The 22,059-nt window shown below is 39.6% G+C and overlaps 1 protein-coding gene across 6 annotated transcripts in view; it reads right to left on the bottom strand.

Moving 5' to 3' along the window:
* F8 (coagulation factor VIII) overlaps positions 1 to 22,059 on the bottom strand; it is a 100,054-nt gene that overhangs the window by 33,375 nt on the left and 44,620 nt on the right. For all 6 annotated transcript variants that reach the window (XM_084790935.1, XM_084790932.1, XM_084790931.1 and 3 more), the window contains 8 exons: positions 20,858 to 21,067; positions 14,721 to 17,718; positions 7,425 to 7,578; positions 3,846 to 4,055; positions 2,757 to 2,985; positions 2,202 to 2,384; positions 1,214 to 1,330; positions 724 to 795 (listed from right to left, as the gene is read on the bottom strand). In XM_084790935.1, the coding sequence (XP_084647061.1) occupies positions 724 to 795; positions 1,214 to 1,330; positions 2,202 to 2,384; positions 2,757 to 2,985; positions 3,846 to 4,055; positions 7,425 to 7,578; positions 14,721 to 17,718; positions 20,858 to 21,067 (4,173 nt within the window). The remainder of the gene's footprint in view (positions 1 to 723; positions 796 to 1,213; positions 1,331 to 2,201; positions 2,385 to 2,756; positions 2,986 to 3,845; positions 4,056 to 7,424; positions 7,579 to 14,720; positions 17,719 to 20,857; positions 21,068 to 22,059) is intronic.

Genomic DNA, 22,059 nt, shown 5'->3' with positions numbered 1-22,059 from the left:
TGAGTAGAATCAAAGTATATTGTATTCAAATAGGAAAACAAAAATGTCACAATGAAATCTACTCTTTTGTGCAAGTAATATACACTAAAAATGGAAAAGTATTTTCAATTCACATACAAAAACAGGTAATGGACCTATTAGACAATGATCTGTAAACCTTATTCTAAAATAATGTGTGAGAATTTTCTATAGGCTCCATTCAAGCTTTACTACCACTGTCAAGAAGAAAGTGTAGATTCTTACTATGCTCAGTAGCAATTACGGAAGCAGCACTGAAAATAGGGAGGGTATTTCAGGAGTTAGAAATGAAAGTGACCTGAATTAAGATGGTCACAGTGGGAAATGGAAAGAAGAATATAGATTTGAGAGAAGTCTACTGAGCAGAAGTAAGAAAAGCATGGAGGGGGCTGAAGAGATGGCACAGCAGTTAAGAGCACTTGTTGCTCTTCCAGAGGACCCAGGTTTGATTCCCAGCACCTACAAGGCAGCTCACAACCTGTAACTCTAGCTCCAGGGAATTCTCTATCTTCTTTTGGCCTCTGTGGGCACCAGGCATGCTCATGTGCTCAGATGTATATTCAGGAAAAACAAACATATACATAAAATAATGCAAAAAAGAGAGAGAAAATCATGAAAAGAAGTAGATTGGTTATTTGAAAGTATACAACAAAAATGAAAAAAATACCAGCCCAGATTTTTACAGCAAAAAATAATAGTATTTACCATAGTGTCCTGAAGCTGTAATCTGAAAATCTCTGATGCTTCCAGAAATCATTCCCAGAGGAATCTGGCACTCTGAAATCACACACAGAAGCTAGAAATGACACAGAACCCATGAAAACACCAATAAATGATATTTTTAGATAAATGGTAGTTCTCTTCCTTGTTTAAGGTTATATCCCATAACTCTTCCAAGTGAAATTTATAAGTTATCCTTGGTAATCGAATAAAAATTAAGTCCCCAAATATACTACTGTAAAATTAAAGACTGTTTAAGCACTAGTTTGTAAAATACCACAGCTTCATATTCAAAGGGTCCAAAGTTTCTATCTCCTCTCAGGACTCTTGATGTTTTTAGCAGCAACATTCATTTTAAATATAACAATGATATAAGCTTGTATTTATTTCTTGACAAAGACAGCCACTTCAAGGAGGAGGAAAGTTGTATAGAAACAGACTGAATTGTTAAGTGAGCTTCTACCCAGTTACTTACGCTTGCTGTACACCAGGAAAAGAGTGCTCATCCCAGCCTGTAAGTGCTCACCAATAAGGCATTCTACTCGCCAAATTCCAGCTCTAGATGGTAGCATTTCCACTGTCTCAAAAACACCTTTTAAAACCAAAAGGAACAGAAATATTTTTCATTAAAAATTGAGTACAAAATACAATGGCTCATCTTAACATGAAACTAGAGCTCCCAAAATTCAGTTCCACCATTCTCAGATCTCTCAAGTACAAAAGACTTATATGTAACATTTTTGCTCTGAAAAATCATAGCAGCATATAACCTTCCAGGGGAAAAGAATCACAGTAAGATGTCTTGGATCCAGGATACTAGGTAAAGGGATCTCAAGTTACAAGAAGCTGGAGGGAGAAGACAAGCTGGACAGGTGGCTCAAGGGCTAAAAATGTGCTAGTGTTCTTACAGAGGTGCTGAGCTTGGTATCCACTACGTGTGTCAGGTAGCTCACAACTGCCTGTAATTACAGTTCTAGGGGTTCTGATGACTTCTTCTGGACTTTGTGGGCACCATGCACCAACACGCGCACGTGCACACGCACACGCACACGCACACGCACACGCACACACACACACACACACACACACACACCCTATTGAAAATGGATAATGGAGAACCAAAATAAAATTGTGTTTTGATCAACATTGTCATTTGTGCTTCACAAATATATTGGTGGTAACTACTGGTGCCATGTAGAATTTGAGGGAAAATGATAAAAGATTCTTAGGAAAGTACCCTATGGTGTTAATTATTTATTTCCAGTAGGTTTTAAGGTACCTGAAGTTATCTTGTTCATTTGCTAATTTATTTCTGTGTATAGGATAAAGCTACTTGAAAAAGTAAGGCATTTTAGCAAGGTGCTTCTCTGCTTTATTATTGATTATATCAACAGTACCAAGACCATTTAAAGTAAGTACTCAATAAATACAGTAGGTAGAAGAAAGACCAAACTAGCTCACACCTGGATAGAGGTTGTACACTGCCATTTTGTACTCCTCTTTTTTCCGTACAGTGAACACGTGTCCACTGAAATGAATAGATTGTATGTTCTCATTGCTGCCCATACTGAGAAGATACCATCGAATCCTTTGATCTTGAGCCATTACTAAGCCTGGTAAGGTATCCATCACATAACCATTGATTGCTGGAGACAAACACAGATTAAATTATTAAAATCTATCACTGAAGTTTTCTTCCTGTTTCTCCATAATGAATACTGATACCCATCAGGATTTCTTCTCTTTTCTTTCTTTCTTTAAGACTTGCTTATTTATTATCTATACAGTGTTCTGCCTACATGTCAAAAGAAGGCACCAGATCTAATTATAGATGGTTATGAGCCACCATGTGGTTGCTGGGAATTGAAATCAGGATATCTGAGCCATTTCTCCAGCCCCCGCTCCCTGCAATCAGGATTTCACCTCTCATTACTGTTCAAGTCTCTGGCTTAAGGTTCATTTGAAAAAGCCCACACTACATTTCACAGTGAATAATATTTATGTATGGATTATGTTACCATGGAAGCGATAATTCTCTTTCAAAGTGGGGTCTTCCAATTGGATATTGCAGGGTGTCTTGCAGTTCCTTTCCACATTTTCAGTGAAGTACCAGCTCTTGGTCTCATCAAAGATAGTGAAAAACAGAGCAAATTCCTGTACTGCCACTTGTCTCCCATGAACAGAACTCAATGTGTTCGTGTGGCAAATCAGAAGGGGTCCAATCAATCCTGAGTGCATATCTCTTTCCTAGAGTTCTCAGGAGGACATTAATTGTAGTAGTATAAGTTCTCTTTTATTACCTTGTATGCCAAAGTACCATTTATTCTCTGTAGTAGAGTCCAGAGTAATATTTCTTTTTAAAAATAAAATTATTTCTTTTATGTGCATTGGTGTTTTGCCTGCATGTATGTCTGTGTGAGGGTGTCAGATCTTGAAGTTATAGACAGTTGTGAGCTGCCATGTGGGTGCAGGGAATTGAACCTGAGTCCTCTAGAAGAGTAGTCAGTGCTCTTAACCATAGAGTAATCTCTCCAGACACTAGAGTAATATTTCTAACACAAAAATTGATATCACTTCCTTCATTAAAACTTCTCATTGTCAGGGCTGGAGAGATGGCTCAGAGGTTAAGAGTGCTGACTGCTCTTCCAGAGGTCCTGAGTTCAATTCCCAGCACCCACATGGCAGCTCACACCTGTCTGTAACTCCTATTCCAGGGGATCTGACACCCTCACATAATCACACATGCAGGCAAAATACCAATGCACATAAAATAAAAATAAATAAATTAAAAAAGTCTTCTCATTGTACTTAGGATAAATACCAAAATTCTTAGCTGGAAAAGATAGTTCAGTGGTTAAGAGCACTGGCTGCACTCAAGAAGATCTGGGTTCGATTCCTGGTACCCATGTGGCAGCTCACAGTTATTTTTTAGTCCAGTTCCAGGGGATCCAACACCTCCTTATGGTCTTTGCAGCACTAGGCATGCACATGACACACAGAGATACATACAGGCAAAATACTCATATACACTTAAAAAAACTTTAAAAAGATAAAGACCATTTCTTTTAAGTGAGAATATGACTATCCCCCCAAAAAGAGCTGCTTACAAGATCCACATCAGAGAAATAAGCCCAGGCCTTGCAGTCAAACTCATCTTCTGTGGGTGCCATATGATGTTGTACTTTCCAAAAATAAATTTTGGTTTCATTAGGCTTGACAAAGTTTTTTCTAGGTTCTTCTTGTCTCTGATCTTCCTTATAAGAAATGAGGCTAGAATAAAAGGAGTAGGGACGAGAGGCCTGGTTTTTGAATGTTACCTGAAAGAAAAAAATAAATGTCATTGAGTGGAGAATTGTTCAGACAGTGCTCTTAACTACTGAGTCATCTCTCCAGTCCACCAGTGATAATAAAAAGTATTTAATATTTATTGATTTCAGCCCTGAGTTTGATTATTTCCAGCTTTTTGTTATTTCTATTGTTGTTGAGGTCCAGTTTTAGTCCTGGTTATAGTTTGTTACTTTGGGCTGGAGTTTTCCTTCTAGTAACTTCTGTAGGGCTGAATTTGTGGGTAGGTACTGTTTGAATTTGTTTTTGTCATGGAATATCTTGTGTACTCCATCTGTGGTTATTGAAAGTTTTGCTCAGTATAGTAGTCTGGCCTGGTATCTGTGGTCTCTTAGGGTTTGCAGGACTTCTGCCCGGGCCCTTCTGGCTTTTAAGGTCTTTGCTAAAAAGTTGAATGTGATTCTTATATATTTGTCATTACATGTTATTTGGGCTTTTTACCTTGCTGCTTGTAATATTTTTTCTTTGTTCTGTACATTTTTTGTTTTGATTATTATGTGGTGGGAGGGTTTTCTTTTCTCATCTATTCTATTTGATGTCTGTAGGCCTCTTGCATATTTATATACATATCTTTCTTTAAATTTTCTTTTATAGTTTTGTTGAAAATATTTTCTGGGCCTTGGAGCTGGGCATCTTGCTTTCCTCAATTCTTATTATCCTTAGATTTAGTTTTTTCATGGTACCCTTGATTTCTTGGATGTTTTGTGTTAGAAAATTTTCAGATTTAACATTTTCTTTGATGGTTGCATCAACTTCTTCTATTGTATCTTCTACCCCTGAGATTCTTTCCTCCATCTCTTGTATTGTTAGCAATGCTTACCTCTAAAGTTCTTATTATCTTCTCTAAGCTCTCTCTCTCCAGGATTTCATCTGTTTGTGCTTTTATCATTGTTTCCATTTTCATCTTCAGATCTTGAACTATTTTATTGATTTCCTTCATCTGATTGTTTGCAGTTTTCTGAATTTCTTCCAGTGATATCTTCATTTCCTCTCTATAGGCTTCTATTATGGCCTCTCTAAGGTCCTCAATCTGTTTGTCTGCATCTTCCTGTATTTGTTTACAGATTTTATTCGTTCCCTCCATTCTTGTCTTCATTATGAAGGATTTGATCTCATTTTTTTTTGTTCTTCAGTTGTGTTTGAGTTTCCAGGGTTGGTTGCTTTGGGATAACTGGGTTCTGAAGGTGCCATATTACTTTGGCTTTTGTTGTTTGTGTTTTTACTCTGGGCTTTAGTCATCTTGTTGTTTCTGATGTTGGGTGGTAGTTTCGGGTGTCCTTCACTGGCTGTTGAGAGCAATTTGTAGGTGAGTGGCAATAGGATGAAACCCGTCACACGTGGGGATCAGGGAACCCTTCCCTGGATCAGGCAGGTAACCTGAGTTCATCTCCAGGGGACTTTGCTCCACACCCTGGGCTCACCACTGGGCCAGCAGATGCTGATGCTGGTGCTCTCTTCAGCCCAAGGTTCAGTCCAAGAAAGAGTGCAGGTACAGCCTGCTATCCTACATTTGTCTGGGCTTTGGATAACCTGCCTGTGGCTGCAGGGGCCCTGGGGCTGTGGTTCAGTCTGAGAGAGAATGTGGGTACAGCTACAGAGACCAAATGCCATTTTATGTTCAGGGCCTGAGAACTTGACTCCCCTGGAGTTTCCAGGGAGAGCCATAAACATACAGCTAGTAACTGTTCCTGGGACTTGCACCAGGGGCCAACCAACCAGAGATACAGGTCACAGTGACCAGAACAAACAAAAAATTCTCCCCTGAGGTTTGGCCCTGGTCCCCTCGCTTAGCCCTTGTCCTCCAGCCAATTAGCTTAAAGGGCAACTTTCCTATACCCTTCTAACCTATCATGTAACAGCAAGGCTTGGAAACTGCTTAGAAATGGCTCCCTACCTGCAGTGTTTTCCTTTTAAAACCCTGTTCCCCTAGCACTAGGGGCCACCATCTTCCCTCCTCATGAGGGGGTTGGCAGTCTAGGCTCTGAGCTTGAAATAAATGAGGTCCTGTGTGATTTTCATCCAATTGATTCCTGATGGTCTTTGGGGAAGTTTCACGACTTGGGCAATACACAGTGCAATAGCCTGCAGCATTTGGCTGGACTTTGGAGACCCTGCCCGTGGCCACCAGGGCCCTGGGGCCTTGGTTCAGCCCACTGGTGAGTAAGAGTACAGCATGCTAGCCTATGGTGTTTAGTTGGGCTTTGGAGAACCTGTCTACACCTGTTTGGGCCCTGGGTCACTCTGTGGACTGGTGGGGTGATCCAAAGTCAGATCTATCCCAATTCCACACTCTGGGTTCCTCTCTGGTGCTCTGTAGCCCACAGGGAAGAGAGAGAGAGAGAGAGAGAGAGAGAGAGAGAGAGAGAGAGAGAGAGAGAGAGAGAGAGAGAGAGAGAGAGAGAGAATGAATGTGTGTGCGTGCGTGCGTGCGTGTGTGCGTGCGCGTGCAGGCGTGCGCAGGTACAGTCTACTAGGCTGCATTTGGCTGAGCTTTGGAGACCCTGCCTGCGGCTAGTGGGGCCCTGAGGCCTTCATTTAGTCAGAGAGAATGCAGTGGTTAGCTGGGATTTGGTGCTCATGCCTGCAGCCACCAGTGCCCTGGGGCCTTGGTTCAGTCCACTAGAGAATGTGGTACCTCATGCTATCCTGTGGCATTTGGCTGGGCTTTGGGTAATGTGTCCACAGCTGCCTGGGTCCTGGTTCCCTCTGTGGACCAGTGAGGTGATCCGAGGTCAGATCTATCCCAGCTCCACACTCTGTGCTCCTCCCTGGGCCAGCAGACACTGATGCTGGTGCTATGTAGCCCACAGTTCAGAGAGAGTGAGTGCAGGTACAGTCTGCTAGCCTGTATTTGGTTGGGCTTTGGTGAGCTTACCTGAGCCTGCTGTGATCATGGGGCTTTCTGTGGACTAGTGGGGTAGTCTGAGGTCAGATCCACCCATTCTCCTGGGTTCTTCCCTGGGTCAATAGATCCAGATCCTGGCACTTCACTGCCTACAATTCATTCCCAGATACAGAGTCTGAGATATAGAGCACAGATGCAGCTCGCAGGTGGGTATGTGGCCTGTCTCCAGGGACTGGGCACTTGTCCTCCATGGACCAATTGGATGGTCCGAGGCCAGATCCACCTGTGCTGTACACTGTGTGGACCCCTCTCACTGAGGGCTCTCCAGGCCTTGTGGTCTGCAGCTCCCAGCCCAGTCCCTAGGCAGTCCTGCTGATCAGACCTGTGCATCATCAATGCCACCATTTTGGATCTCTTCACATATATTGTTTTTTTATAATCAGAGGCAAACTAAATATACAGAATTGTTTTTGTAATTCCATTGTCCTTAACTTACCATAATGTTGTCTTCAACTTCTGCTCTTATATATGGTCCCAACAACCCCAAATGTTCATCTAGTTCTCCACGGTATAAGGGTTGACTAAAGGAGCCATCAGTAAATTCCTGAAAAACTACTTTCTTGAACTGAGGTGCATTGCCATTTTGATCCCTGGAGAAAAAGCAGAAGAAAATCAGTACTTTGATAGACCCAAGAGGAGGAGTGCCTCACACATTGGCTTTCCCTATATTTGAGATATACTTGGTAAAATTGATGAAAAATGATAAATTCATGGGTAAAGGGAGGAAAGAAAGAGAGATGAAAGATAATTTTCAGGGGCTAGGCATGTGGCTCAGCTGGTAGACTGCTTGCCAAACATGCAGAGATCCCTGGATTCCATTTCCAGCGCAGCATAATCTAGGCATGGCGGCTGTAACTTCTGTATGTAGAAGGCTGAAGCAAGAGAATCAATACAAGCTTTAAGCCAGCCCGGGCTACACAGAAAGTTTGAGAATAGCCTTAGGTACCTGAGACCCTTTTACAAAAATAATAATTTTTAAAAAAACAAAGAAAGGAAGAAAAAAACCAAAGATAGAGAAATAGAAAGAAAAAGGAAAGGAAAGAGTAATCCCATTTCTAACTTGAATAAATAAGTTCATAGTGAGACAGTTGCTCAAGATGGATAATCCTTGAGGGGTAAGTTTTGGTTTTGTTTGTATACAACACCTAAGTGAATTAAATTAGCAAATGCCAAATGCCAAATATCTAGAGGTTAGAAGTTCACAACATTTTATGTCCTTATTTTATTAGATAGGTAAAAAAATAATTTACATGGTTAACCACTCCATCCCCTTGGAAATATTCTTTGGGTTTTACTAGTATCCAAGTTGTTGAAAAGTAGGGCTTTTGTCTATTTTGTCTGCTGCTTCATTCTCAGCAGTTGGAACATTAATACAAGGCACATACTGAAAGTTTATTGTTGAGTTCTGGAGAAATGACTGAGTGGTTTAGAGCACTTGCTGCTCTTCCTAAGGACCCCAGTTCAATTTCCAGCACCCACATACTCACTCACAAACATTTGTAATGGGATCTGATGCCCTCTTTTGTTATGAGGCATACATGTAAATAGAACACTCATATACATAAATAAATCTTTAAAAATGTATCATTGAGTGTTGAATAAATGTAGACCTTAAAATATACATTAAGTATAAGAGAACCAGTTTTCTATTCCTTGGATCTCTTTTAAAAATTTAAAAATAATATTTTAAAGTTCTAAACTGAAACATACACATAAATGGCTTTCATCCAGACATGCAGACATCTCCCAGAAACCTATATATCTCTTGCTGTTCATACTCTGCTATCTCTCCACTAAAGGTACCCATTCTTCTGTGTTTATAATGCTCTTATTTCTTTGCTTTTTCATAAGTTTACCTCTTTTAATCACAAATTCTTAAAGAAAATAGTTTGGTTTTGCTTGTCTTTTTAAAGTATGTAAAAGCAACAGTGTACATGTCCTTAGTTTTTCTTTCACTAAACAATAAAGTTGTGACATTCATCTATGTTATAATTATAGCACATGTATTTCTTCTTATTTGCTGTTGTATTTATTCCATTGGATTACTATATTCCAATCATATGCATATGAGTTACTATTAAATTTGAGTCTTGGAAATAGTCCTGATATGAACCTTCAGGTATATGTCTTTGGTGAACAAATACATTTATTTCTTTTGATCACACAGAGAGGAACAGAATTGCTGGATAGGTATATTTTAGGCTTTGTAGATATTGCTACACTGCTTTCTAAATCAGCTGTTATATTTTCCATTTGAGCAATAAAATGTGGGAGTTCTATTTCCTCCAAATCTTCATAAATACTTGACCACAATTTTACACTTTTGGCTATTCTGGTGTTTGCACAGTAGTCCCTCATTATAATTTTATTTTATATTTCCATGCTCAATAAGGTGGTGTGTTTTCCCATTCTATAGCTAATATCCTCATTCTCTTTAGCACACTTTTTGATGTACATCAAGTTCATAAAAATTATTAATTTTAATCATTTTAAAGATTTCTTTTTATTTATGTGCATGTATGTCTGTGTGTATGTGCTACATGCATATCAATGACCATGGAGACTAGGAGAGGTGTCAGAACTCCTGGAACAGGAGTCACAGGCAGTTGTGAACTGCTACATGGGCTCTGGGAACCAAACTCAAATCCTCTGCAAAAGCAGCAACTGCTATTAAATGCTGAGCCAATTTCCCAGTTCCAAGTTCATAATCTTAAAACAGTGAAATGGATTTTATATTGGTTAATTTTTTGCTGTTGTTTCTTGAGACAGGGTATCTCTGTGTAGCCCTGGCTGTCCTGGACTCACTCTGTAGACCAGGCTGGCCTCGAACTCACAGAGATCCCCCTGCCTCTGCCTCCTGAGTGCTGGGATTAAAGGTGTGCGCCACCATGCCTAGCAGTTAATTCTTCCTGTATCTTGAGTTTATCATTTTTATTTCCCTAACCTGATATTAATATATTCTGTTTTCTTCTTTCTTAGATGTTTATGGCTTTATCTATTCACCTAATGGTTTTGCTCCAAGTGCTCATTGAGGTAGACTTTCTCCTTACTGTCTCTGATGGAAGTATTTTCATGTACTATGATGTTAGAAGTCAGCTCATTCAGGTCATTTTTTTAGCGATTTACTTCATTCTGTAAACTTCAATTTAGATTGACTACAGACTTGTATTCATCTAGGAAGGCAAGCCTATTTTATTATTATGCCATATCATAGCTCATCTGAACCAGCTCAGGAAGAAACAGAGACAGTAATCAATGGATTGTGGAGAACTTTGCCTCCATGAGTCATCAACAAGTCTCAGCTAATGGAGTAGCCTGTGATGATATTATTATTATTATTATTATTATTATTATTATTATTATTATTATTATTATTATTATTATTATTTAGTGTTTTGTAACCTAATTTTATCCCATCATCTTCATGTTCCCATTTCACTCTATTTTCATCTTGTGATAATATTTAGTCCATTTCAAAAATTTATATTGTAAAAATATATTATAACAAGATCCTCTGGAAGATTACATCTGAGTATGAGGGAAAAGACAAGCAAAGAATGACTTCAAGTTTGAGGTCTAAATAAATGAAATGAAGGAATGGCAATTAATAATTACATTATTGGGAGCCGGACAGATGGCCCAGCAGTTTAGAGCACTTGTTGCTCTTCTAGAGGACCCAACTTTTTCTGATCTCTGTGGGCATCACACACATATACAGTATACACACACACACACACACACACACACACACACACACAGAGAGAGAGAGAGAGAGAGAGAGAGAGAGAGAGAGAGAGAGAGAGAGAGAGAGAGAAATAACATTCATGCACATAAAATAAAATAATCTAATAATACTTAAAAATAACAATTGATATTGATAACACCAATCTAGTGAAGAGGGAGAAACTCACTATATAAGAGAGAAAAGGAGGGACTTCTAAAGCACTGACTCTTAACTTGTAGACCACAAACCCTTTGGGGTTGCACATCAGATATCCTGCATATCCATATTTTTATTACGACTCAACAGTAGCAAAATAACAGTTATGGAGTAACACTGAACTGATGTTATGGTTGACAGTCACCACAACATGAGAAACTGTATTAAAGGGTCACAGCATTAAGAAGACTGAGAACCACTGTTCTATAGAAACATTTTTAATTTTTTTGTGCTTTTTGTTTGTTTGTTTGTTCCTGAGACAGGGTCTCTCTGTGTAGCTCTGGCTGTCCTGGACTCACTCTGTAGACCAGGCTGTCCTCGAACTCACAGCGGTCCGCCTGCCTCTGCCTCCTGAGTGCTGGGATTAAAGGCGTGCACCACCACAGCCCCACCAGTTCTTATAGTCTTTACACCCCCTCTTCTTCAGTGTTCCCAGAAAGTTATATTTGGGAGTATTTTGTAGATGTGAAGGCCAGGGATGAACCTTGACTGTCATTTACCATGAGCCATCCACCTTGTTTTCGGCTATCTCAAAGTCATGAATCTGGGCCTTGCTGGTAGCTGAGTTGTTCTGCCCACCAGATCTCTGGTAGCCACACCACTAAGGGCAGCTCTTCCCTTTGCCTAGTCTCTCCTATTCTTCCCCAGTGAAGAGCAGGGCCAGTTCACCTACTCTCACACCCTTGGGACAACTCACTCACCTTGGCCTTCTCCACCAGGGCTGGCTCTACTGTATTGCCCAGGTGTTGTAGCCAGTGAGGGGTGGGGCCAGCTCTCCTGACTGCTGCCTGGGAATAGGGGTGGAAAGGGGTATGTGTCTCTTCAGACCTCACCCACAGGAATGCCGGGGTGTTGAGAGGTGGGCCAAGTCTCCCGTACTCATGCCCTTGGGCTAGCTCACCCAAGCCCCTGCCACCAGGACCAGCTCTACCATGCTGTCCAGGTGAGGTGTTGGGCCAGCTCTGCTCAGCCCTCAAACATCAACATGGCCCCAGGAGGCAGCCCAGAGCATAGCCTTTGGTGGTAACATGGGCCAAGGACATCAACATAGACCTCTGCTGATGCGGGGCCATGGACCCAGACATGGCCCTTGTAGCAGTATGGGCCAGGACCTCAGGGTACTCACATCAGACTGTTCCTCACCACCCTCACTTCTCCAGTTCCACCTCTCTTCATAGTGCACAAACTATTCCAAGTCTCTTTCTCTCCCATCTCTCCATCACATACTTGCTCATCATAGTGACACTCATATGCACCACATCAGCAATGACATCTTCTTTTGAAAGGTAGAATGTTAAGTGTTTGTCTAGCCTATAGATTCCAAAGGAAATAAATACCTGGACAAAGCTAAACACAGCACAGAGAAGCTATAATTCAACGTGGAGTCATCTAGTCTCATGGTTGAACTGCCACCACAATCAACTAGAGAGATTAGCAAATCGGCCAGTGATGAGAAGTAAACAACAGGACATATTGAGGTAGTTGTGGGTCTCCACTCTGCAGACACTGCTCTTCTTTCTGGGCTAGGATGTAGCTCTTGGAGTCACAGCAACTCACACAGTGGTCAGTTCTCTCAAAGGAAGAAGGCACAGGCCCATTAGCATTGAATTTGTTACTGGCTCTATTGATGGGCAGTGTAATGATTCACCATTTCCCAAGGAGCGAGAACAACAACTGCTCTCATGTGTCCAGTTCCACCTCTCTTCTGATACCACACAAACTGCTTGGCTTCTCTTCCTCCTCCATTTCTCCACCGCCTATTTGCTCACTTCATTCTCTCCCATCATTCCACCACCTACTTGCTTGTGGCACGCACTGTTGCCTTGGCACCTCCCTGAGGCTAGGCACAGCCCATGATGTTGTTGTCCCATCTTCATCTTATTTACCACACTTAACTTCCTTCTCTTTCAGGGATTGATTGATTATTTATTTATTTATTCTATTCTCATTTATTACATCCTGACCACAGTTTCCTCCTCCCCCTCCTCTCCTCCCAGCCCCCCTGCCACATTTTCCCTTTGCTCCAGAGCTGCTCCTCCTCCTTTTTTCTTCAGGAAAGAGCAGGCCTCCCTGGGATACCAACTGAACATGGCATAACAAGACACAATAGGACTAAGCACCTCCTCTCATATTAAGGCTGCACAAGGCAACTCAATAGGAGGAGAGGGGTCTGAAATGCAGGCCAAAGAGTGAGAGACAACCCCCACTCCCACAAGAACACCAAACTACATAAGCATAACATATATGCAGAAGACCTAGGTCAGACCCATGCAGGTTCCCTAGTTGGTGAGAACCTCACTCTCTGTGAGCCCCTAAGAGCCCTGTTTTGTTGATTCTGTGGGTTTTATTGTGGCATCCTTGACCCCTCTAACTCTTACAATCCTTCCTACCCGTCTTCTGTGGGATTCTCAGAACTCCACCTAATGTTTGGTTGTGGGTCTTTGCATCTGCTCCTATCAGTTACTGGATGGAGTCTCTTTGTTGATGAATATATGCTACTCTCTCATGTTGGTTCAGTTTTCTTAACCAATACATTTTATTACAAACTTATTAACTGAGTGTACATCCCTTATAACCTGACTAACCGAAACAATAGGAAAAGAAGATTAAAGAATAACAGAACTGTAAGGATCTGAGGAACGATTCTCCTAGCATTGCTTCCAGTTTAATCATGTGGGCATCAAGAAACGATAGTGGCAGACAGCCACTGGACTGAGGAACCTTGCTTATCTCTACTGCTGATGACAGAATGACCGTCCACTATGATCAAGCCCGACACTGAGAAACTGGCTGCCCAGCCTTGCAGGGATTAGGTGGGCCAGTCCTTCAGGATTCCTGCTTCAGAGCAGTCTGTGAGATGGTTTTGGGCTGGCTGGCTGAAGGAGGGATGCCCCGACGATGGAGAGAAACTTGTGACAGTCCAGCAGCAGTCTGTCAGATGCCTTCGGCTGGCTGGCTGAAGACTAGATGCCCGGACAATGGAGAGGAACTTGTGACTGACAGTCAGCTCTCTGTCCTGTCAATACTTTTGGTTCATATTAGTTTTTCCTTCTGGGGTCTCTGATGGGGTTAAAGACTAGCTAGCCACCATATTAGGAATAATTTCTTAAAAATTGTTAACAACAAATGGACTGGTCCTTGCAAATGTTGGCTTAATGGATAATTCTTATTTTGTTGTATATAATGTATTTTATTAAATAGAAAGGGGGAGATGAAGGAGAGATAGACCTGTTTTTGTTATGATCCCAAGTGTGGGATCAGAATGGTTTTATGAGAACAGGTGATGTTAATCCACTAGAAGACCAACCACCTTGTGCGGGAGCTTGATCCCATGAACAGACTCTGGGAGGAGATACATAAATGAGCCCAGGACTGGAGGCGGGGCCTTTGGAGACTTGGGATAGTTCTGGCTGTTCATTGCTCCTAGAGAGACCTGCTCGAGGGAAGGCTTCAGGGCTCTGGGCTCCTGCTGAGGTTCTGGGTTCTGGTTACTCCAGGTTCTAGCAGAAGAAATCCTGCTGATTGTGCCAGGAGAATTGTTCCTCGGAACTGATATCCTTACAGTTTTGTTATTCTTTAATCCTCTTTTCTTATTGTTTCAGTTAGTTGGGTTATAAGGAACGTATGCTCGGTTAATAAGTTCGTAATAAAATATATTGGTTAAGAAAACTAAACCTACACTCTAGTCTATGAGTATAGCAGAACATCATTAGGAATCTGATGACTTTTTACCATTTTGACACCTAGTAAACTCAAAGGTCACAACAATATAACAACAACAAAAATACAAACCTATTTCGTAGAACATGAGGCGATGTATTCATCCCATAGTCCCAGAGCCGTTCCACAGCTGCAATAAAATAGTGTCTTGTCTTCTGTTGAAAGCTGCGGGGATCCTGCTTTATATCCTCACCATAAATGTCAAAATCTTCATTTGTTTCAACAGCAATGGCATCATCATAGTCAGTTGCTTCTTGTTCTGACTGAAGAGCACTAAGCTCCCTTTGACGCCGTCTCAAGACTGGTGGGTTTTGAGTCTGACCTTGGGGCCAATTTTGTTTCTCACTTGCCTCTACTGAATGATTGCTTTCATGAGGGTTCAGAGACAAAATGGTGTCCTCTTTCTTAATGGATGCACTTTCTGGTGACTTCTTTTTGGATTTCCATTTATCTTTTGTTATCTGTGCAACATAATGGTAACCCCAAGAAAGATGATGCAGCAGTTTAGAGGGAGTTTTTTCAGAGCTCTCTGTTGTTCCTTTTAGACTTTTCCCATGTATCTTTGCTTTATTCCATTTAATAGGCCCTTGCATTTTCTGGAGAAAGACATCTTTCATGAGATTCAGGTGTCTAGGTGATTCATGGCTAGTTTCTGTAGATAAAACTTCTTCCTCATGAATGGAAACTTGAGGAAGCAACTCAACTTTGCCAGATTCTTCAGGCAAGACTGGATTCATGAGAACAATGTTCTCTAGTTTCTTATTTGTGACTGAGTTTGTGTTATTTGTCTTGGGGGAGGCAAATTTTCCTTGATCTGTGATCATCTTCCATGGTAGGATGGCTAAAGAAAGGTTATGTCTTTTGGTTTTGTTTAAGAAATGACTGCTTTCTTGAATTCTAGAACTTTTTGTCTTAAAGCTGTAAGTGTAGGATGATGCTAGTACATGAAAAAAATTGTCTTGGAATGGGATCTTCTTGAGATTTGTTGGTGGAAACGCTGATGCTTTTAAAATGTGTGATCCAGAACTATTTGTTTGAGCAGTGCTTTTAATCACGGAAGAATCTAATAAGGGAGATTGAATGTTGGACTTTTTCCTTTTCTTGCTGTGGTCTATCTGTTTAATGATACTCTGTGTTAAATAGTTTATGGTTTGAGGCCATTGAGTTGAGGCATTATTTACAATTTGTCGCTTTTCAAGCTCTGATTCTTCTAGTGGCAGTCTGAATTGTCCCAAAGCCCGTTTACTACGTTGAGTGGTACTATTCTTCTGGATTGGATGGTTCTTTACTATTTCTCTGATTTTCTTTACCAAGCCTTCTGAATTTGTTTCTTCATCCTCACTTCTTTTAAAGACATGAGCCATGTGACTCTTTACTGTATTTGTTGAATTGTTTGTTGACTTGATGTCTTGAAGTATTTGGGTATATGTTTCTTCATCTAAACTTATGTTTTGCCTAGTACCTAGTAAGAAAATGCCTTTCAGAAAATTCTTAGAGCCAGTTTCTGTGTGCACCCAAGGCAAAACGATTTTCTCTTCAATTGATGCTTCTTTCTCTATCTCTTTTTGCATATTTTTTTCTTGATTGTGTATATCATTTTCTTGTATATTAGCCGAAGTGGTAAGAAATATGCTCATGTTGCTTGGAAAAAACATGTCTTTGAGTCTTGTGTCATTTCTAAATCCATCTTGTTCTACTATTACTTTATTCTTCTCTGACAAGAAATTCTGATTTTTCACTAATTGCTTTGGATTAGGCCATTGCTCTGAGCTCAAGGAGTTATTTTCATTGGTCTTTTTTATCCAATTTGTTGATTCTGGCAAAAACAGCATCTTGAAAAATGGCATGATTGTATTTTCTGTATCTTGTGGAACAGGATCCTCATCTTTTTGATGAAATATTTCTTTATTTTTTGATGAGATAGTTCTATTTAGTATGTGGTTCAGTCTCAAATATGTAGTATTTTTGCCTAAAAATGTTCTATCATGAATCAAAGATGCTATTTCTTGAATCTCACTATTGCTTTTTAATACAATATCCTGCAAGACTACTGTACTATTCTCAATTGATGTTGGGATGTCAATGTGAGCTTTTCCATTAGTTGTTGAATGATTATGTGTATTTGTTTTCATCAAAGAGATATTACCTTTGAATAAATTACTGTCTTTGGCCAAGAAAGCAATTCTACGAAACCTGTTCTCTTTGAGTAATCTGTCATTCTCCATTGATGATACATTGTCTCCTGGTGAAATTCCTTGACTATTCATAAAAGCCACATCCAACAAGTCAGAATCACTATTTCCTTTACTAATGCTCAGAGGTACATGAGACCCAATAAGAGGATATGTTCTTTTACCAAACTCAGTGGTGCTTAATTTACTACTAATGTGAACAGGAATACTTGGAGATACTGAGGAACCCATCTTTTCAGAAATTTCTGTCAAATTGTCTGACAGAATTGTTGTGGTCATTAGATTATTTATCAAATTAGAAACTTGCAAATCAAGTTTCTTCCACTTTACTTCTGTATTTGTCTCCAAATTCTTATTTGATCTTAATTGGAGAGCTAGCTCGGGAGTAGATACTATTTTGCCACTGTAATAGGGTTCTTGCCTGAGTTGGGCCACTCTAGATGGGTCTTCATTGCTGTCTATTGCATCAGGTGAATGATCATCATAAATTGCCTCATAGATGGCTTCTTGGCTATCTGATAAGGATAATCCATGTGGAGTAGGATGACTCTGTCCCAAGAGCGTCAACAAGTCACTAGAGTAGATAGTTTGTACTTTAAGCATCTCTGCAATCTCTCCAAACTGAGGCTCAGTCTTCTCTATATCATTTGCTGGAATTGTGGTGGCTTTAGATTTCTTTTTCCTAGTGTTAGGATGATTTAAATTCTGGAAGAAGCTTCTGGGTTGAATGATATTGTCATTCACCAACTGTGTTGAAATATCTTCATATATTTCTTCATAATAATCACTAGTGTTCTTGTCACAACTAGAAACTTTCAGCAAGGCTGTCATACCTCTGTTCCGAAAGTCTGAATTATGACACCCCAGCACCCATAGACCTGAAAATAAGAAGTAATAAAACTCTGGTTACTCATAACCCAAGTTCTAAGTAAGTTCTGTACTGGGGATTCACTCTTACTCCTAGACAAATGAAGAAATGCTAATCAAGGCTATCACATCATCAGTTATTTGGTCAAATCTTCAATATATATATTTCTCCAATGGTGATAAAAAGTCATTATTACATTTATGATACTGTGCTATGCATGTTTCTAATCACAAAAAAGGAATATTGAGGGCCACTGAGAGAGCTCAGTGGGTAAAATTTCCCAATGACCTCAGTGCAATTCTTAGAATCAATATAGTAGAAGAGACTTGAGTCTTTTTAAATTATTCAATTCTATTAATTTATTCAGATTACAACTCAATTGTTATCCCATCACTTGTAGCTCCTGTCCCTCCCTCCCTCCCGCTTTCACCCTATTCCCCTCCCTTAGGTCTAAGACGGAGGAGGACCTCCTCCCCCACTATATGGTCCTAGGCTATGAAGTCTCATCTTGGTAGCCTGTTTATTCTTTCTTTGAGTGCCATCAGGCCTCCCCACCAAGGGGAGGTGGTCAAATATGGAGCACCTGAGTTCATGTCAAAGTCTTCACTTACAAGGAGATTGGGATAGATGTGAGGACATCCTACTGAGACTCTAGATAAGAGAAATATAGGAGATGGGGAACTAGAAGGACCCAGAAGGTCCTAGAAACATACAAGAAAAACATAATGATGGGTGGATCAGGGCCCAGGGGGGTCTGCTCAAACTATTGCACTAACCAAGGACAATACAAGTAGTAAACATTGAACCCCTACTCTGATCTAGGAAATGGACACGACATTCTCCACAGTTGTGTGGAGAGCAGGGAGACTTGAGCCTTGCAGTTGTCCTTTGACCACTACTCTTGTGTTATAACACATATGACCACACAAATACATATGCATTATAAAGTAATAAATACAATAAAACATTTGCAATGTTCAATGATATAACATTTATGTATCTACTTTTAATGTAGATATTCTCAAAGAAGTGATTATAGACTTTTTACCAATATGCCTGGCTTTTTCCATGGGTTCTGTTTGGTGATTTGTGTGACAAGTACTTTACTCATTAATCTATCTCTCTGGTCTAAGTATTTGTTTGTTTGGGGGTTTGAGACAGGGTTTTTCTGTGTAATAGCCCTGGCTGTCCTGGAACCCACTCTATAGACCAGGCTGGCCTTGAACTCACAGAGATCTGCTTGCCTCTGCCTCCCACTCTTAGGATTAAAGGCATCTACCATCACTGCCAGGCCAAAGTATCTATTCTTTAAGATATTGGACTTAGGTGTAAGAACTAAGTATAATGTTCTTTTCATTTATATCTATTCACATTTGTAATGAAAGAAGATGGCCATATTACAAAAGTTCAGGCAATGTAACTGAAGGCAAAAAATCTCTTCCTCTCTTCCCACTTGCCACTCATTTTGGGACTGGGCCTGTGTAACCTCTGGCTGGTCTGAAACTCACTGTGTAGAGCAGGATGACCTCAAAACCAGAAATCTGCCCCTCTCTGCCTTCTAAATGCTGGATCAAAGGAAGGCATTAGCACGCTCCAAATTTGACTAAAGTATGTCTGCATTAGTACTCTAAATCCATGGTTTTAAAAAAGCTGCATGTCTGTAATCTTAGAGGATTAGAATAAAGAGACAGTCATATCTCTAGAGCTCAAGACTTCTTTGACTAAGAGTTTCATCCAAGAGTGGTTTGGTAACTATGGTCTGCAATGAGCTTTATAAACCAAATGTAAGAAAATGAATATTATATGAAAAGGAAAATAAATTTTAGAAGTTAGCCAAACTGGAAAACTAGGGTGGAGGAGAGTAAAAACCAATAAAACAAACAAGAAACACACACACACACACACACAGAAGGAAGAAGATCAAAGATAGTACTTAAAGAGATAAACAAATATTTCTCAAAATTACATAATGAGGTAAGAGAAGAGGACACAAAATAAAATACTTCTCCCTCCCCCTCCCCATGTATGTCTCTTTTTGTCTATCTGTTTCTCTCCAAGCAAGCATAGAAACATAATATTCAAACTACTGAAAATCAAAATAATGGAAAAGTTCTTGAAGGTGTACAGATTAAAGTAGGGACTCAGCAAAGAAGGTGTCACTAAATGAACAGAACTAAAGATCGTTATTTCTTAGAGCCCAGAAGAAAAGATTATTTCAGGAGCAAAGTAACCAACTTGGTTGGTGATGAAAGATCTACTAAGCCAGGGTTTAGAAATTATTGGCAAGTGTATACATAATAAATAAATAAATAAATCTTTAAAAAAAATTTAAAGGGATGGCTGGAGAGATGGCTCAGCGGTTAAGAGCACTGTCTGTTCTTCCAGAGGTCCTGAGTTCAATTCCCAGCAACCACATGGTGGCTCACAACCATCTGAAATTAGATCTGTCGCCCTCTTCTGGCCTGCAGGTGTACATGCAGGCAGAGCACTGTGTACATAATAAATAAATAAATAAATAAATAAATAAATTTTTAAAAAGAAAGAAAGAAAAAGAGATTATTGGCAAGATAGAGCCACTGGTACCATTTAGCAAACACACTTAAAAATTTGACTCATGTCAAATAAAAGTTTTTTTCTTGGTCTTATTTTACAGTAAGGGCAGTAAGGGCTACTTTGAGGTTTTTGTTTGTTTTTCAACATTGAGAATTTAATCCAGGAACTTATGTGTTCTAGGCAAGCACTGTAACACTGAACCACAATACTGAGTTGGTACTGTCACATTTATATTACCAGTGTCCACAGTGTCTGCATTTGGAATATCCTTAAATATTTTTAAAGAACGATTGAATTATGTACATGTGAAAGTATTATATTATATGTAAAGATTATATACAAAGGTACATATGGCAGCATTATTTATAAACATACTAGTAAAACTCAGAAGTATCTTATATGTGTTTTTGTCTTTATTGTCTGTATCTCAATCAAGTTCCAATCTCTTTGTTCCTCATAAGAATACTTTTCAATTACCAAAGCTAAACATCAAAGTCACTCGATATATTTATTCTCTCCCCAAATATGAGGTATTAGGCAAATAAAACAATGAAACAATCACAGTTGTTAGTGAAAGGATAATATAAATAGCTAACCTGGGTTTTCCATTGACATAAAGACAGTTTCTCCTGAGAACGGGAACAGGGTAAGTGTATCTTCATAAACCATTTTGTGCTTGAAGGTATATCCAGAGAAGAAGATGGACAAGAAGTCTGTTTGTGCCCCAACACTGAGAATGTACCAGTAGGCCACCTCATGCAAACAAACCGTCAGCTGCAAGCTACCAAAAACATAACCATTGATACCTACAAAAGAAATGGGGAACAAGAGGTTTAGCTGTATCTTGTATTTATTATTTTGGATTATGATTTTTTAGGATACAATTAGAAATTATCATATATTATGACCATTACCTTACCACAGAGAAGATTTAACCATCAGACTGTTAATCACCTAGTTCCAATCACAAAGTAAGAGGAAGTCATAGAGTATCATGTAAAGAGATATTTGGATGTACACTGTAGGAGAATTTGATGAGAAATAAGGTATTTGTAAGATCTTGAAGCATTTTTCTACATATTTGCAATATTCAGCAAGTTCTGTTACTTTGGAGAACCCTGACTAATACGGTGGACATGATTCCTTAGGCAGGCAGTTCTAGGATGTATAAAAAACTAGGTAAGTATGAGCCAGAGCCAGAGAGTAAGCTAGTGAGGAAGCGAGCAATGTTCCTCCATGGCTTCTGTCTCCAGGTTTCTTTCTTGACTTCCCTCAATGGTGGAAGTACAAGCTAAATAAAACCTTTCTTCTCCAAGGTTTTTTTTTTTCAGAGTGTTTTACCATAACCACAGAATAAAACTAGAACATCCATATCTCCAGCTCCCCTAAAGGTATTATTAATGTATGTAAATATATAAAACAAAACACAGAGTTCAGAAGCTGACATAAATATGAGTAAAATGTAAATATATATAAAAGGACAGCATCTCAGAAAAGTAGGTAAAGTAATGAGCTAGTTTGTAAATGATTATGGTAAATACACTTTTTCCATTTGGAAAAATACATTCCACATCACTAACAAAAGTAGCTTTCGCATGGATGCTACTGCATTAGTCTGCTAGAGATGTTTTGATATTGAATGGCTAAATAAAGCTGTTTAACATATGCATTACTATGCATACTTATTACTTTTGTATGAAGAACACTTGAAATACACAATTTATTTTCAGTTCTCAAGTATATCTATTAACTGTAGTAATTATGAAGTATACTCTCTTGTACTCATTCTTTCTAACTG

The sequence above is a fragment of the Acomys minous genome (genome assembly GCF_964271855.1).
Source record: "Acomys minous genome assembly, chromosome: 7".
NCBI classification, from domain to species: domain Eukaryota; kingdom Metazoa; phylum Chordata; class Mammalia; order Rodentia; family Muridae; genus Acomys; species Acomys minous.
The sequence above is the reverse complement of the archived record's forward strand: the minus strand, read 5'-3'. Positions and strand labels throughout refer to the sequence as shown.